Raw genomic sequence first — 15,000 nt, forward strand, 5'->3', positions numbered from 1 at the left:
ACATATATACACACTTTATACATATGCACACACATACACACACATCCCCCCCCCACACACACCGCCCCCACACACACATCCCATTCCATTCTGCACTTTTTGTATTTTAATAGCCAATCTGTTGTTTAGCCGTTAGCTTAGCGAGGTGACGTTAGCAGCAGCGCTCAGTTCCCCGTAGCTTACATGTCACTTTATTTTCTTCTTTTGTTCCTTTATTTGTTTTTTTTTCCCTCCATGTTGTCTTTCTGTTCTCTTTTATCTCTCTGGTCTTTTCCTGAGTTCTTTCACCCTTTAGTTCTCAGTTCTGCTTTTATTTCTCCTTCTCTTGGGTTTTCACGAAAGTCTTCCGAAGGCCTTGCTGCAGACCAGCACTGTTTCTGCTTCAGTTACTAACACACACTCCGTTCCTCTCCTGTACGCTAACACACACTCTGATGGTATGATCAGATAACCGGGGCTAAACGCTAAACTTTACTCCTGGATCTCTTAAAGCTTTTAGCGTTGAGTGGACGCCATCTCCTTTACTAACGTAATCCTGTTAGCTTCCGGCTAATCCGATTCCCTCATCTGCTCTGGATGCACTTCTGCTCTGTGGGGCTGGATTACCTTCACACGTCTTAAATAAATCTCAGGGCGTGAGCGGATGCCTGATGGAGGAGGAGGAGGAGGAAAAAGAGCTCTTTACTCTCTGTTGGAGTGTGTACGTGCGCGTGTGTGTGTTCAGTGTGAGTTTACACTCCGTTGTTATGTGTTCGCAGGTATTTGGGAGATCCAGGCGGCCGACTCCAACCAGCTGGTGCACATGAACATCCTGATCACGTGCGTGTTCGCTGCCTTCCTGTTGGGGGCGTTCATCGCTGGCGCTGTAGTCTACTGCTACCGAGACATCTTCCTTCACAAGAGGGCGCGCCAAGTTCACAAAGTGCCGCACAGTAAAGATGAGGAATCTGCGCCGTCGCGCTCGGACTCCACCGGGAGCTTCACCAAGCTGAACGGCCTGTTCGAGAGTCCGGTGAAGGAATTCCCCAGCGCCATGGAGGAGGCCCGGATATACTTTAGCGGAGACAAAGAGGAAAAAAGTCCAGAATCCAAAACCATCATCCTCAGCAGGCAGAACCCAGAGCTAGCAGCGCTGCCCACGCCCGAGTCCACGCCAGTGCTTCACCAGAAGGGGCTGCAGCCCAACAAGAGCCAGTGGGAGAGAGCGCAAGGAAAAATGTGTGTGCCTCGGAAAGAAACTCCGCCCAAAAGCCCACAAAACCCCAACATCCCCAGCGCAGTCGTGCTTCCAAACGCGACGCACGAGAAAACGGTCCCGAGTGGTGACACAGGCAGCGTCAAGTCGGTCCAAAAGGAGCGCCGGCGTTCCATAGACGCAAGAAACACACTTAACGAGCTTCTGAAGCACCTTAATGAGGCTAACGAGACCGAGGCCACAAGCGCTAACCCTAAAGCCATCATGGCCGACATGCCTCGTCCTCGCCCACAACTGATGCTCGAGCCCCTGGAGAACTTAGCAGAAATACCACCTAAAGTCCCGAGTCGGGAAGCGTCACTTTACTCCCCGACGTCCTATTCTCCGCCCTCGTCCTTTTCGGCTTCTTCGTCCTATTCGCCGTCGTCCTCGTTGCCTCGGCACAGTCCCACCAAGCGCGTGGACGTCCCGTCCGTTCCCACGTCGCCCACTGGACAAATGGGTACCCTCGACCGGCAGCGTTTCCACCGTGCCGGCTCCGGACACCGTCATGCTGGATCGCCGGGCGCCATGGTGGCACGCCACTCCAGTTTCCGTGGTACCCTGGCTCCGCCCACACCGCCCTCCAGGATGGACTCGCAAGGCATTTCTAGGCAACACAGTTACAGCGGATACGGATCACTTCCTCGGACTTCTGTTAAACGAACGCCGTCGTTAAGGCCAGACGTCCCGCCCAAACCCGGAGGATTCGTACCGCAAACGAGGCCCGTAAACAAATACAGCTACTGAGCCGAGGACCAATCAGACGCTCCGGAGAACACAAGCTGATTGGCTCGGATGAGGACAGTAAAAGAAACGCGGCTACTAGACGGAATTAAACAGAGTGAAGGCAAGAGTACGAACAGTTACTCCATAATTTAGTAAAATGACAGGTTTTAATATCGAGGGCAGGGCTTAGGGGAGGAAAAAACGTGAGGAAAACAGGAAGTGCGACCAAAACGCATGAAGCTGCGAGACTCTGTGAGACGTGTAGCTCACAAAGCAGGAAATGCCGACAAATTGCAGACAATATGACGGAACACTGAAAGAAATGAGCAAAACCATTGACCTCCGAGGCGGCAGGGTCGTCTGAGGTCAAAGGTCATGTGGGATTAACCTGTAGCAGGAATACTTGAAATCCGTTTCTTGTTAACCAGCTTCGATTAAAGACAAAAACAAAAACTTGTGACTGAGGAAAAAGCTGTGCATTCGACCTGAGGAGTGGCGCGAGATGTGACCATCGTCATGGCGACGGAAAAAGTTACGATATTACGGAGTTACACAACGCTTTGAGGGTGCGCTTACAGCCGGTGTCTCTCTAGCTCCGAAAAGGTTACCGTTGTCTAACTAAACCGTTAACATTATTGTGAGTGTGTGTGCTCGGAACTTTTTATTTCATTTTTAAACTGGGAAACATTTCAATAATTTGCTGCTAATAGACAAACAATAGTATTTTGTATTTTGTGTGTGTGTGTGTGTGTGTGTATTTCAGCCACAGAACAGCATTGTGTTTGTTTTCGGTCTGAGAAACGCACCGTGGTCGAGTGGTTCGGTTGTCATGGTGCCGAGTCCGATGGTGTACTGACCCTCACCTGGAGCCGAGTCCAGGCGCGTCGCTCTGTAATTTTGCACTGGAGCTACGAGGCTAATGTAGCTAACGTAATGGAATCATTAAGCTAACACTTTAGCATTGTGCTAAATAACTGCATGTCTCCAACACACTCAAGTCCCAGCGTGAGCCGGTGTATTAGCTAGATCAGACACGCACCGAACAAATCAGACTGAATTAACAAAAAATCTGATCACTGTAAGAGCTAACGCCGCGTCCTCGCGCGCAGTCATGCTGGAAATGACGTTGAGTGTAAATATATAAATAAATAAATATAAATAGATAAATATGGACATTTCAGAGGCGGGTGTGTGTTCTGTGCCTTACTGAAAAACACTCGCTGTGGGTTCAAGTCGCTGCACAAGTGATCGCGAGCAAGAGAATGAGCGGAAAAGTAACGATGATATTAATACTAATAATAATAATAGTTTAGTCTCTGAACGACCGCTAGCCTGTTAGGCGGGTCCGACCCACAGCCAGATGATGTAAAAAATTGTATGAAAACCTGACCGAACAGATTGTTTTCTTCCGTCTCTGCTGTTCAACATTTACTACTAAGTTCTCGAACACGCTGCACAGCGCTCCGTCTCCAAACCTGCTCACACGTCAGGTCATTAGTTCATCTTTATGCAAAAATAATTAAATAAATACATAAAATGCATTATATCGGAGGAAACCAGACTGGAAACGATGCTAACTAGCTAGCGCTAATCTATGAGACTCTTAGCTTTAGCACGTCCACACGGCTAACGAGAGAACAGGACATAAAGCAATCAAAATTTCAAATTAAAATATAAATTAATTAAAAGTAAATGTTTAAAAAGAGTTTCGTTGATCAACTGATTTAATAAATAAAAAAAAGAAGAAAAAGAGAGAGACGTCCTCCATGTTGTCATTGTTCTGTGTGTGTGTGTTTGTGTGTGTGTCTTTTCACAAAGGCATTAGCGGAGGTTTGATCAAACGTTTGCAGGAAGTCACATGACCTCTGACCATACGCTCAACGTGCTGATGTTCACGAGCACGGCCGTCTAGATAAGCTCCGCCCACATGTCTGACAGAGCGTTGACATGGAGCTTATTAATGTAGCTGGGTTTCGGCTCTCACCTCCACCTGGTGATGTAGCTCAGTCTCTGTGTGTGTGTGTGCGTGCGTGTGTGTAAATCCAGTGTTCAGCCTGTAGGTGTGCCGTCGCCGCACCTGTACTGTGAATCTGTAAATAACTCGTCACTGCTCCTGATACTTTTGTTGATTTTTTTTAACAGCATGTAGAGTTGAAATAAAATCTGATTACACTGAGAGTCTGACTCGTGTCTTCCGTTTCACTGTACACCTGCATCTGTTTAAATAAGAGAGGTTTTGTCTTTGCATCAGTAAGACTTTGTTCTTTCAGTGATATCTTCATGGTTCATACATTAGAAACATTATTGTTTCAGAAACACGTCTGTCTGTCTGTCTGTCTGTCTCAGCGTCACACAAAACTGTCCGCCTAGACGTTACTGAATCTCCTGCAGTCTTTAGATCTCTGCCTGAAGTTTAATCTGCACCATCAGTGAATCTAAATGTGGAGTAAAAGTGATGTTATGAACAGTTATGTGTGGGATTTAATAATCTACTGTAAAATAATCTACTAATGCGCTACTGTCTCAATGTAAACAAACACCTGCACCAATAGATATTAATTAGAAAAGATAAAGTGAATATTTTTACTGGGATTAGTTCATATTTTCACTTTGGCTGAAATAACAGCGCTGAAGTGGTATAAGTGAATTTTAACACGCTGGAGTGGTTTTAAGACAAAACTTCATCTTTATCCTTTGATCTACTTTTTCCATTTCTCATCTGTGATTCACTCTCCGATTACCGAACAGGGAGTGTATTTGTCTGAGCACCAAAGAAGGACAACTTAGTGTAAACAGAGACAGAGACAGAGAGTTCTGCTGTACAGAGAGACACACAGACATGTAACATAGTGTTAATTTTATCAACGAAAATAATGATATTTGAAAATGAAAAATATTGGTTTAATGACCTTTAATCCTCTGACTAAGACGACACGTTACGCTCATCAATAAACAGTGACAGTGATAAAATCAGCATGCAATGTCGTTGACTAAAATGACAATTTGGTTAAAACGGAATAAAACATCTGTCTTTATTTTCATCAACATTTAATTATCGTCACAATGCAAGCAACCATGGGGGCACAATCCACTGTCTTCTTGTGCCAGTCCCAAGTCTGGGTAAATGCAGAGGGTTGTGTCAGGAAGGGCATCCGACGTAAAACGTTTGCCAAATCAATGATGCGTATCACTAAGAGGACTCCCATACTGGACTGGTCACAGTGATGGTGTGATTTGGAATGTTGTTAGTGGTTATGCCCCACAGGTAGGATGTGGGTTAGAAGAGAAGGAGAAATTCTGGAGTGAGTTAGATGAAGTGATGCAGAGCATCCCCAGAGGTGAGAGAGTGGTGATTGGTGCAGACTTCAATGGACATCTGTTGAGAGGGGGATCTGTACAGGTTGGCAAGGCAGAGAGATAGAAATGGGAAGGATGTGCAGCAGGTTAGAGTGATTAAAGATAGAGATGGAAATGTACTAACAGATACCAGGAGGATGATGGAAAGATGGAAGAAGTACTTTAAAGAGTTGATGAATGAGGAAAACGAAAGAGAACAAAGAGTAGAAGATGTGACTGTTGTGGAACAGGAAGTAGCAAATATTAGTAGAAGTGAGGTGAGAAGGGCGTTGAAGAGGATGAAGAGTGGAAAGGCTGTTGGTCCTGATGACATACCTGTGGAGGTATGGAAGTGCTTAGGAGAGGTGGCAGTGGAGTTTCTGACTAGTTTGTTTAACAAGATTATGGAGCATGAGAGAATCCCAGAGCAATGGAGGAGAATTGTATTAATGCCGATCTTCAAGAACAACAGGAATGTGCAAAGCTGTGGCAATTACAGAGGTATAAAGTTGATAAGCCATACAATGAAGCTTTGGAAAAGAGTAGTGGAAGCTAGGTTAAGGGCAGAGGCGAGCATTTGTGGAGGTAGCAGAGCTGAAGATGTTGAGGTTCTCTTTGGGAGTGACAAGAATGAATAGGATCAAGAATGAGTTCATCAGAGGGACAACCCATGATAGATGTTTTGAAGATAAAGTCAGAGAGGCCAGATTGAGGTAGTTTGGACATATTCAGAGGAGAGATGGTGAATATATCGGTAGAAGGATGCTGAGGTTGGAACTGCCAGGCAGGAGGTCTAGAGGAAGACCAAAGAGGAGATTTATGGATGCAGTGAGAGAGTGCTTCTTGAAACTGTCATTAAAGACCAGGAGCGGGACGAGAAACAGTTCAGACCCGATTAGAGGGACGTTCTTCTCAGTCAGAGCTTCTGATGCTCACACGGCGCTTTCATTGGACCGCAGGGTCTCAGGAAGGAAAACCCAGACTGTTGTTGTTGTGTACTCTAAAGAAATCCACAGCACTCCTAGAAGAAGTCACCTGGGTGCAGGTCATTGTGAGGAGCACTGTTAAGATCTGAACCCACACTATGAACCTAACCTAGACAATCCTCCAGCATGGGTGTGTCAGATCTCCTGTGAGAGGTGACACCGAACCTCTCTGCACAAGAGGATGAACACAACCGAATCTCAAACACATCCGATGGGTTCTGAGCTGGATGTGAGGTCGTGCAGGCCAGCAGAGAGACTTCAATGGACATGTTGGGGAAGGGAACAGAGGTGATGAAAATGTGATGGGCAGGTTTGGTCTTCAGGACAGGAATGTAGAAGGACAGATGTTGGTGGACTTTGCAAAGAGGATGGAAATGGCAGTAGTAAATACTTTCTTCCAGAAGAGGCAGGAACATAGGGTGACATATAAGAGTGGAGGCAGAAGCACTCAGGTGGACTACATCTTGTGTCGACGTTACAATCTGAAAGAGATCAGTGACTGGTAGGGGAGAGTGTAGCCAGACAACACAGAATGGTGGTGTGTAAAATAACCCTGGTGGTGAGGAAGGTGAAGAGGACAAAGGCAGAGCAGAGGACAAAGTGGTGGAAGCTGAGAAAGGAAGAATGTTGTGAAGTCTTCAGGGAGGAGTTGAGACAGGCTATGGGTGGTCAGGAGGTGCTTTCAGTTGACTGGACAACTACAGCCAATGTGATCAGGGAGACAGGTAGGAGGGTACTTGGTGTATTATCAGGTAAGGGAAAAGTAGACAAGGAGACTTGTTGGTGGAACAAGGAAGTCCAGGAGTGTATACAGGGAAAGAGGCTAGCTAAGAAAAAGTGGGACACTGAGAGGACTGAAGAGAGTAGACAGAAGTACAGGGAGATGCAGTATAAGGTGAAGGTAGAGGTGGCAAAAGCCAAACAAAGAGCATATGAGGACTTGTATGCTAGGCTAGACAGTAAGGAGGGAGAGGGGGATCTGTACAGGTTGGCAAGGCAGAGAGATAGAGATGGGAAGGATGTGCAGCAGGTTAGAGTGATTAAAGATAGAGATGGAAATGTACTAACAGATGCCAGGAGGGTGATGGGAAGATGGAAGGAGTACTTTAAAGAGTTGATGAATGAGGAAAACGAAAGAGAACAAAGAGTAGAAGAGGTGACTGTTGTGGAACAGGAAGTAGCAAATATTAGTAGAAGTGAGGTGAGAAGGGCGTTGAAGAGGATGAAGAGTGGAAAGGCTGTTGGTCCTGATGACATACCTGTGGAGGTATGGAAGTGCTTAGGAGAGGTGGCAGTGGAGTTTCTGACTAGTTTGTTTAACAAGATTATGGAGCATGAGAGAATCCCAGAGCAATGGAGGAGAATTGTATTAATGCCGATCTTCAAGAACAACAGGAATGTGCAAAGCTGTGGCAATTACAGAGGTATAAAGTTGATAAGCCATACAATGAAGCTTTGGAAAAGAGTAGTGGAAGCTAGGTTAAGGGCAGAGGCGAGCATTTGTGGAGGTAGCAGAGCTGAAGATGTTGAGGTTCTCTTTGGGAGTGACAAGAATGAATAGGATCAAGAATGAGTTCATCAGAGGGACAACCCATGATAGATGTTTTGAAGATAAAGTCAGAGAGGCCAGATTGAGGTAGTTTGGACATATTCAGAGGAGAGATGGTGAATATATCGGTAGAAGGATGCTGAGGTTGGAACTGCCAGGCAGGAGGTCTAGAGGAAGACCAAAGAGGAGATTTATGGATGCAGTGAGAGAGTGCTTCTTGAAACTGTCATTAAAGACCAGGAGCGGGACGAGAAACAGTTCAGACCCGATTAGAGGGACGTTCTTCTCAGTCAGAGCTTCTGATGCTCACACGGCGCTTTCATTGGACCGCAGGGTCTCAGGAAGGAAAACCCAGACTGTTGTTGTTGTGTACTCTAAAGAAATCCACAGCACTCCTAGAAGAAGTCACCTGGGTGCAGGTCATTGTGAGGAGCACTGTTAAGATCTGAACCCACACTATGAACCTAACCTAGACAATCCTCCAGCATGGGTGTGTCAGATCTCCTGTGAGAGGTGACACCGAACCTCTCTGCACAAGAGGATGAACACAACCGAATCTCAAACACATCCGATGGGTTCTGAGCTGGATGTGAGGTCGTGCAGGCCAGCAGAGAGAAGGTTTCACCTTCAGGAGGAGTTTATGGATTTGAAAGAAGTTACGAGATGGATAAAGAGGTGGGTTTAGTTTCGGAGATGTTAGTCGGTGTCATTGTCTGTGAAAGTGAAGGACATGGTGTGACTACCTGTTCCTCATGTGTGTCTGAGCTGGGAATGAGGTTCCTCTACAGGGTTGCACTCAAACCCTCAGAGTCTGAAGTCATCTCAGATCCTCATCTTATAGTGATGATAAAATTGAAAGATACATGTGTGTGTGTGTGTGTGTGTGTAAAACAAAATCAGTAGTGTTTCACACAGCATGGAGAGAGAACATCCTGAACGGGAAGAAGCTCTTGGTGTTGCTACATCAGCACCAGATTCTCGTTTATACTGTAGAGAATTAAACAGGAATAAAAGAAACCGCAGGAACCTGCAGCATCGTCTGCAACTACAGAGTGAAAATATCCACCAAAATGTCTGCAGTGTCAAAGTATTAATGCTGCGCTGGATCACACTCTGTGTGTGTGTGTGTGTGTGTGTGTGTGTGTGTGTGTGTGTGTGTGTGTGTGTGTGTGTGTGTGTGTTGCAGTGTAACACTGTGCTGGAAAAAAATCAAGTTAGAGAGATGTTTACTGAGGAAAAAGCAGGATGCTGAGGTTTAGTCAAACACACACACACACACACACACACACACTCCTCCTGAGCAGCTGGCCTTGTGTTTATGTGGGCTGAGGGGCGACTAAACCCACTGAGCGTTATTTTTAGATTTCAGTGGGAAATTTTCCAGAGTCATTTGTCAGGCAACATCTGGAGCACTCGATCAGCCAAGACACACACACACACACACACACACACACACACTCGTTAGTTTCTGATAAGTTCAGCTGTGGGAGAGTGAGCTGCAGTCAGACTGAACACACACACACACACTCTCTCTCTCGGCTTCTAAACTTTGATTCATGGCGTGTCATGGCAGCTGCACAATCCAGCACTGGTAAATTGACTGACTACATGCTTCACACACACACACACACACACACACACACTACAACTTGATGAAAATAAAGCTGAAGGTAAATAACTCGAGTCGTGTGTGTGTGTGTGTGTGTGAACAAAGCGAGCGATGTTGTGCTGCAGTAACACACGTGAGAGTAAAATGTCAGTAACAGTCGATGCTCTGACCTTTCAGTCTCAGTGTTTATAGATCAGTGTGTCGCTGCTGCAGGAAACACTCCGCTGAAAGTCACTGAAAATTACCGTCTATTGATAACACACTCGTGTTCGCCGTCTCACACCACTCTGTCCCACACCACTCTGTCTCACACCACTCTGTCCCACAGCACTCTGTCTCACACCACTCTGTCCCACAGCACTCTGTCTCACACCACTCTGTCCCACAGCACTCTGTCTCACAACACTCTGTCTCACACCACTCTGTCCCACACCACTTTGTCTCACAGCACTCTGTCTCACAGCACTCTGTCCTACACCACTCTGTCTCACAGCACTCTGTCCTACACCACTCTGTCTCACAGCACTCTGTCCCACAGCACTCTGTCTTACAGCACTCTGTCCCACAACACTCTGTCTCACACCACTCTGTCCCACAGCACTCTGTCTCACACCACTTTGTCTCACACCACTCTGTCTCACACCACTTTGTCTCACAGCACTCTGTCCCACAGCACTTTGTCCCACAGCACTCTGTCTCACACCACTTTGTCTCACACCACTTTGTCCCACACCACTTTGTCTCACACCACTCTGTCTCACACCACTTTGTCCCACAGCACTTTGTCTCACACCACTTTGTCTCACACCACTCTGTCCTACACCACTCTGTCCCACAGCACTCTGTCTCACACCACTCTGTCCCACAGCACTCTGTCTCACACCACTCTGTCTCATAGCACTCTGTCCTACAGCACTCTGTCTCACAGCACTCTGTCTCACACCACTCTGTCCCACAGCACTCTGTCTCACACCACTTTGTCTCACACCACTCTGTCTCACACCACTTTGTCTCACAGCACTCTGTCCCACAGCACTTTGTCTCACACCACTCTGTCCCACACCACTCTGTCCCACACCACTTTGTCTCACAGCACTCTGTCCCACACCACTCTGTCCCACACCACTCTGTCTCACAGCACTCTGTCTCACACCACTCTGTCTCACAGCACTTTGTCTCACACCACTCTGTCCCACACCACTTTGTCTCACAGCACTCTGTCTCACAGCACTCACCCAGACCCGGTCAAATACTGCCACTGAGCACAATAATAATAATAATAATATCCCAGAGTATGTTTGGTGTTACACTCCTGCACTCACTGAACTGGCATTAACCTCACTCTAGTGTGTGTGTGTGTGTGTGTGTGTGTGTGTGTGTTGATTAAAACCATTCAGGTACAGTGAAACCCTGGATTACGAGCATAATTCGTTCCAGAAGGGGGCTCGTATTTTAAAACACTTATTCTCACAAATTGAATTTTCCCATAAGAAATAATGAAAACTCAAATTATTCGTTCAACAGCCCAAAAAATAAATAAATAAAAATAATTAATACAAAATATTAAGTAAAAATAAAACAAATTAACCTGCACTAAAAAAAGTACAAATAAGTCCCGACAGATAAGTCTTTCTATTTGTGCGCGCAGGTGCTGTGTATGTGTGTGTGTGTGTGTGTGTGTGTGTGTGTAGCAAAAGTAAGGAGCCCCTCCCCCTTCTCGTCCTACACAGTTACCCTTCCTCCACTCTTTTCACACACACACACGTGAACACAACACTGTTTTATCGGAAAAATAAACAAAAAAACTCTCTAATGACACTAGATTGAGCGACACACTAACGGAATTACTGCTGTAAAGTAAAAATAAAACTAATTAACCTGCACTTTACCTTTGAAAAGAATCACGACAGAGCAGTGTTTTAGTGTAGAGCAGAGAGAGAGTGTATGTGTGTGTGTGTGTGTGTGTGTGTGTGGCATGGTGTTAGGAGCATCTTATCCGTATCTGATGCAGAAAAGCTAGTTCATGCATTCATGACCTCCAGACTGGACTATTGTAATGCATTACTAGGTGGTTGTCCTGCATCCTCAATAAACAAGCTACAGTTAGTCCAAAATGCAGCCGCCAGGGTTCTCACTAGATCCAGAAAATATGATCATATAACCCCAATATTATCATCCCTGCACTGGCTACCTGTTCAGTTTAGAATTAATTACAAAATAGTACTACTTACATACAAGGCTTTAAATGGTTTAGCTCCCACATATTTAGCCAGTCTCCTGACCCGTTACAATCCACCATGTTACAAAAGGGGTAGAGCATTTTCATATTTAGCTCCTAAGCTTTAAGCCTTCCAGACAGTGTTTGGGGCTCAGACACAGTCTACCAGTTTAAACGCTGAAACCCTTGGCTTGCTCACCAGGGACAATCTCATTATTATCTAAACACATTTTTCATCACTCATACACACTTCCCTAAATTATCTTTTCACTTTCTGAAGCTGCCTTAAGGCAATGACCATTGTTAAAAGGGCTATATAAATAAAATTGAATTAAATTGAATTTATTAAAATAGAGCAATAACCATTTGGGAATAACAGCCATTTTTAAGCAAAGTCCCTTTATTTCACTTTTTCTCTTTTACTTTAAACAGTGCATAGCTTTGCTTAATGAACAAATTCCTGCAATGAAGAAAATGATATCCTGATATTATAACAAATTAAAAAAGTCTAATAAAGTAAAATTTAAAAAGTCGAATATTTTTGACAGTAATTTTATTCCATACCAGCCTCGGTTAACTGGTAGAGGAGGAGGCGTCGCATTTATTCACAACGATAATCTGACTATTGTACAAAAACACGGACACAAATTTAATTCATTTGAAGTTCTCTATAGTAACATAAGTGTATTTAACTATATTAAGTCAGCTCAGACGATTCCGCTATTCATCATTTACAGACCTCCAGGGCCGTACTCTGAGTTTCTCTGTAAATTTGCAGATTTCCTCTCAAACCTAGTCGTTTCTGTAGACAAAGTGTTAATTGCTGGAGATTTTAATATTCATTTTGAGAATCCAGAAGACCCTCTGAGAACATCATTTATGTCTATACTGGACTCTGTAGGAGTAAATCAGTGTGTAGTAGGACCCACTCATAAAGCAGGTCACACTTTAGATTTAATAACATTATTTGGATTAAGTATAAGAAATTTATTCACAATACCACTATCTGAAGTTATCTCAGATCACTATCTTGTCTCAATTAAAGTGTGTCACAGTAATAATGTACACACAGCGCCGCGCTACCGAATGAAACGTACATTCACATCAACTACCAAACAGAGTTTTATCAGTAATCTCCCAGAGTTCCCAACTTCGATTAGATCACCGTCTGACCCCACAGAACTCGATCAGGCGACTGAATATTTAGAGTCAACATTTCGCTATACCCTAGATAATGTAGCTCCAGTTAAAAGAAAAATTATTAGAGATAAGAAACTTGCTCCCTGGTATAACGATCATACACGCACTTAGTGTAGCTAGATCAACATATCTCTCCACTCTTCTATAGAAAATTAACAAAAATAATCCTAAATGTTTATTTAATGCTGTAGCCAAATTAACCAGAAATAAGACCACTGCAGAAATCTCCACAACAACATCGTGTAATAGTGAGGACTTTATAAACTTTTTCAATAACAAAATCATAAATATTAGGCAAAAAATTCAGGCTTTGAAACCAGACAATTTGAGTGATACAAATGAATGAATGAATGAATCAAACCAATAATCAAGAAACCTGACCTCGAACCCTGTCAGCTGTCCAGTTACAGGCCAATATCAAACCTCCCCTTTATCTCTAAGATTCTCGAAAAGATAGTAGCGGAGCAGCTATGCTCATATCTACATAGAAATGGCATACATGAACTGTATCAGTCAGGATTTAGGCCTCATCACAGTACAGAGACAGCACTCGTTAAAGTAGTAAATGACATTCTATTGGCCTCTGATCAGGGTTGTGTAACTATGCTTGTGTTACTCGACCTCAGTGCAGCTTTTGACACCGTTGATCACGCTATTCTTCTTCACAGATTAGAAAATGTAGTAGGAATTAAGGGTACAGCCCTCTCCTGGCTCAGATCCTATTTGACCGATCGTTATCAATATGTAGACTTAAATGGTGATTATTCTGCATGTTCTCTAGTGGAGTTTGGTGTTCCACAGGGTTTAGTTTTAGGCCCACTGCTTTTTTCCCTTTACATGCTTCCTCTGGGCAACATAATCCGTAAACATGGTATTAGTTTTCACTGTTATGCTGACGACACACAGTTATACATCTCAGCAAAACCTGATGAGATAAACCAGGTTACTAAAGTTGAGCAATGTGTGCAGGACATAAGAGATTGAATGTTAATTAATTTTCTTCTGCTTTATCCAGATAAGACAGAAGTTCTAGTCATAGGACCGCATACAGCTAGAAGTAAGATTCTAGATCACTCTGTAACTTTAGATGGCCTTTCTGTTCCATCAAGTGCAAAAGTAAAAGACCTTGGTGTGATTATGGAGTCCAGCCTTCCATTTGAAGCTCATGTAGATAATATTACCAGGATAGCATTCTTTCACCTCAGAAATATTGCCAGGATAAGAAATTTATTGTCGCTAAACGATGCAGAAAAACTAGTTCATGCTTTTATCACTTCAAGGTTGGACTATTGTAATGCCTTACTGTCTGGTTGTTCAGCTAGATGCATAAACAAGCTTCAGCTAGTCCAGAATGCAGCAGCGAGAGTCCTCACTAGAACCAGAAGATATGAGCACATCACCCCTATCTTATCTTCACTGCATTGGCTCCCTGTGAAATTTTGCATTGATTTTAAAATACTACTTTTGACATATAAAGCATTAAATGGTCTCACGCCGCAGTATCTGAGTGAACTGCTAGTGTCTTACGATCCGCCACGCCTACTTCGATCAAAGGATGCAGGCTGCTTATCAGTACCGCGTATTATTAAAACTACAGCAGGGGGCAGAGCTTTTTCTTACAAAGCCCAAAGTTATGGAATAGTCTTCCAAATAGTGTTCGGGACTCAGACACAGTCTCAGTGTTTAAGTCCAGGCTAAAAACCTATTTATTTAGCCGAGCATTTTTATAAATAGATTAGCCTTAGGTAAAGGAGCAGATCTGGGGGACTCATGGACGTAGAGTATTATGGTGAACTGGTATGTTTAGATGCTGTCCTCCTCACTCTCATTGATCACTCAGGTTTGCTGACGGTGAGGTGATTGGTTGCTTTACATCTCAGTTCCCCCTCATGTCTGTGTTTCCTTCTGGCTCCTCCCTTTTAGTTATGATGTCATAGTTAGTCCTGCCGGAGTCTCTGCTTGCACTCTACAGTTAATATACATTCACATTATACATTGTGTGACTGTGACCAGACCTAACTGTTATCTCTCCATCTCTTCTGCTCTCTCACTCCCTCTCTCATTTTTCTATTAACTCTCTCATGTATATCTATACATGTGTTTCCTGAGCTGCCAGGGATCCAGACAGTTGTTCTCTGA

At 44.2% G+C, this 15,000-nt stretch overlaps 1 protein-coding gene across 5 annotated transcripts in view; it reads left to right on the forward strand.

Moving 5' to 3' along the window:
- The window catches only part of sema6dl (sema domain, transmembrane domain (TM), and cytoplasmic domain, (semaphorin) 6D, like), a 20,754-nt gene extending 18,146 nt beyond the window's left edge, over positions 1-2,608 (forward strand). For all 5 annotated transcript variants that reach the window (XM_053499874.1, XM_053499875.1, XM_053499877.1 and 2 more), the window contains one exon: positions 759-2,608. In XM_053499874.1, coding sequence (XP_053355849.1) covers positions 759-1,984 — 1,226 coding nt within the window. In that variant the 3' untranslated portion in view covers positions 1,985-2,608. The remainder of the gene's footprint in view (positions 1-758) is intronic.
- Positions 2,609-15,000: the final 12,392 nt, after the last annotated feature.

This window comes from Clarias gariepinus, chromosome 7, assembly GCF_024256425.1.
Source record: "Clarias gariepinus isolate MV-2021 ecotype Netherlands chromosome 7, CGAR_prim_01v2, whole genome shotgun sequence".
Classification (NCBI taxonomy): Eukaryota; Metazoa; Chordata; class Actinopteri; order Siluriformes; family Clariidae; genus Clarias; species Clarias gariepinus.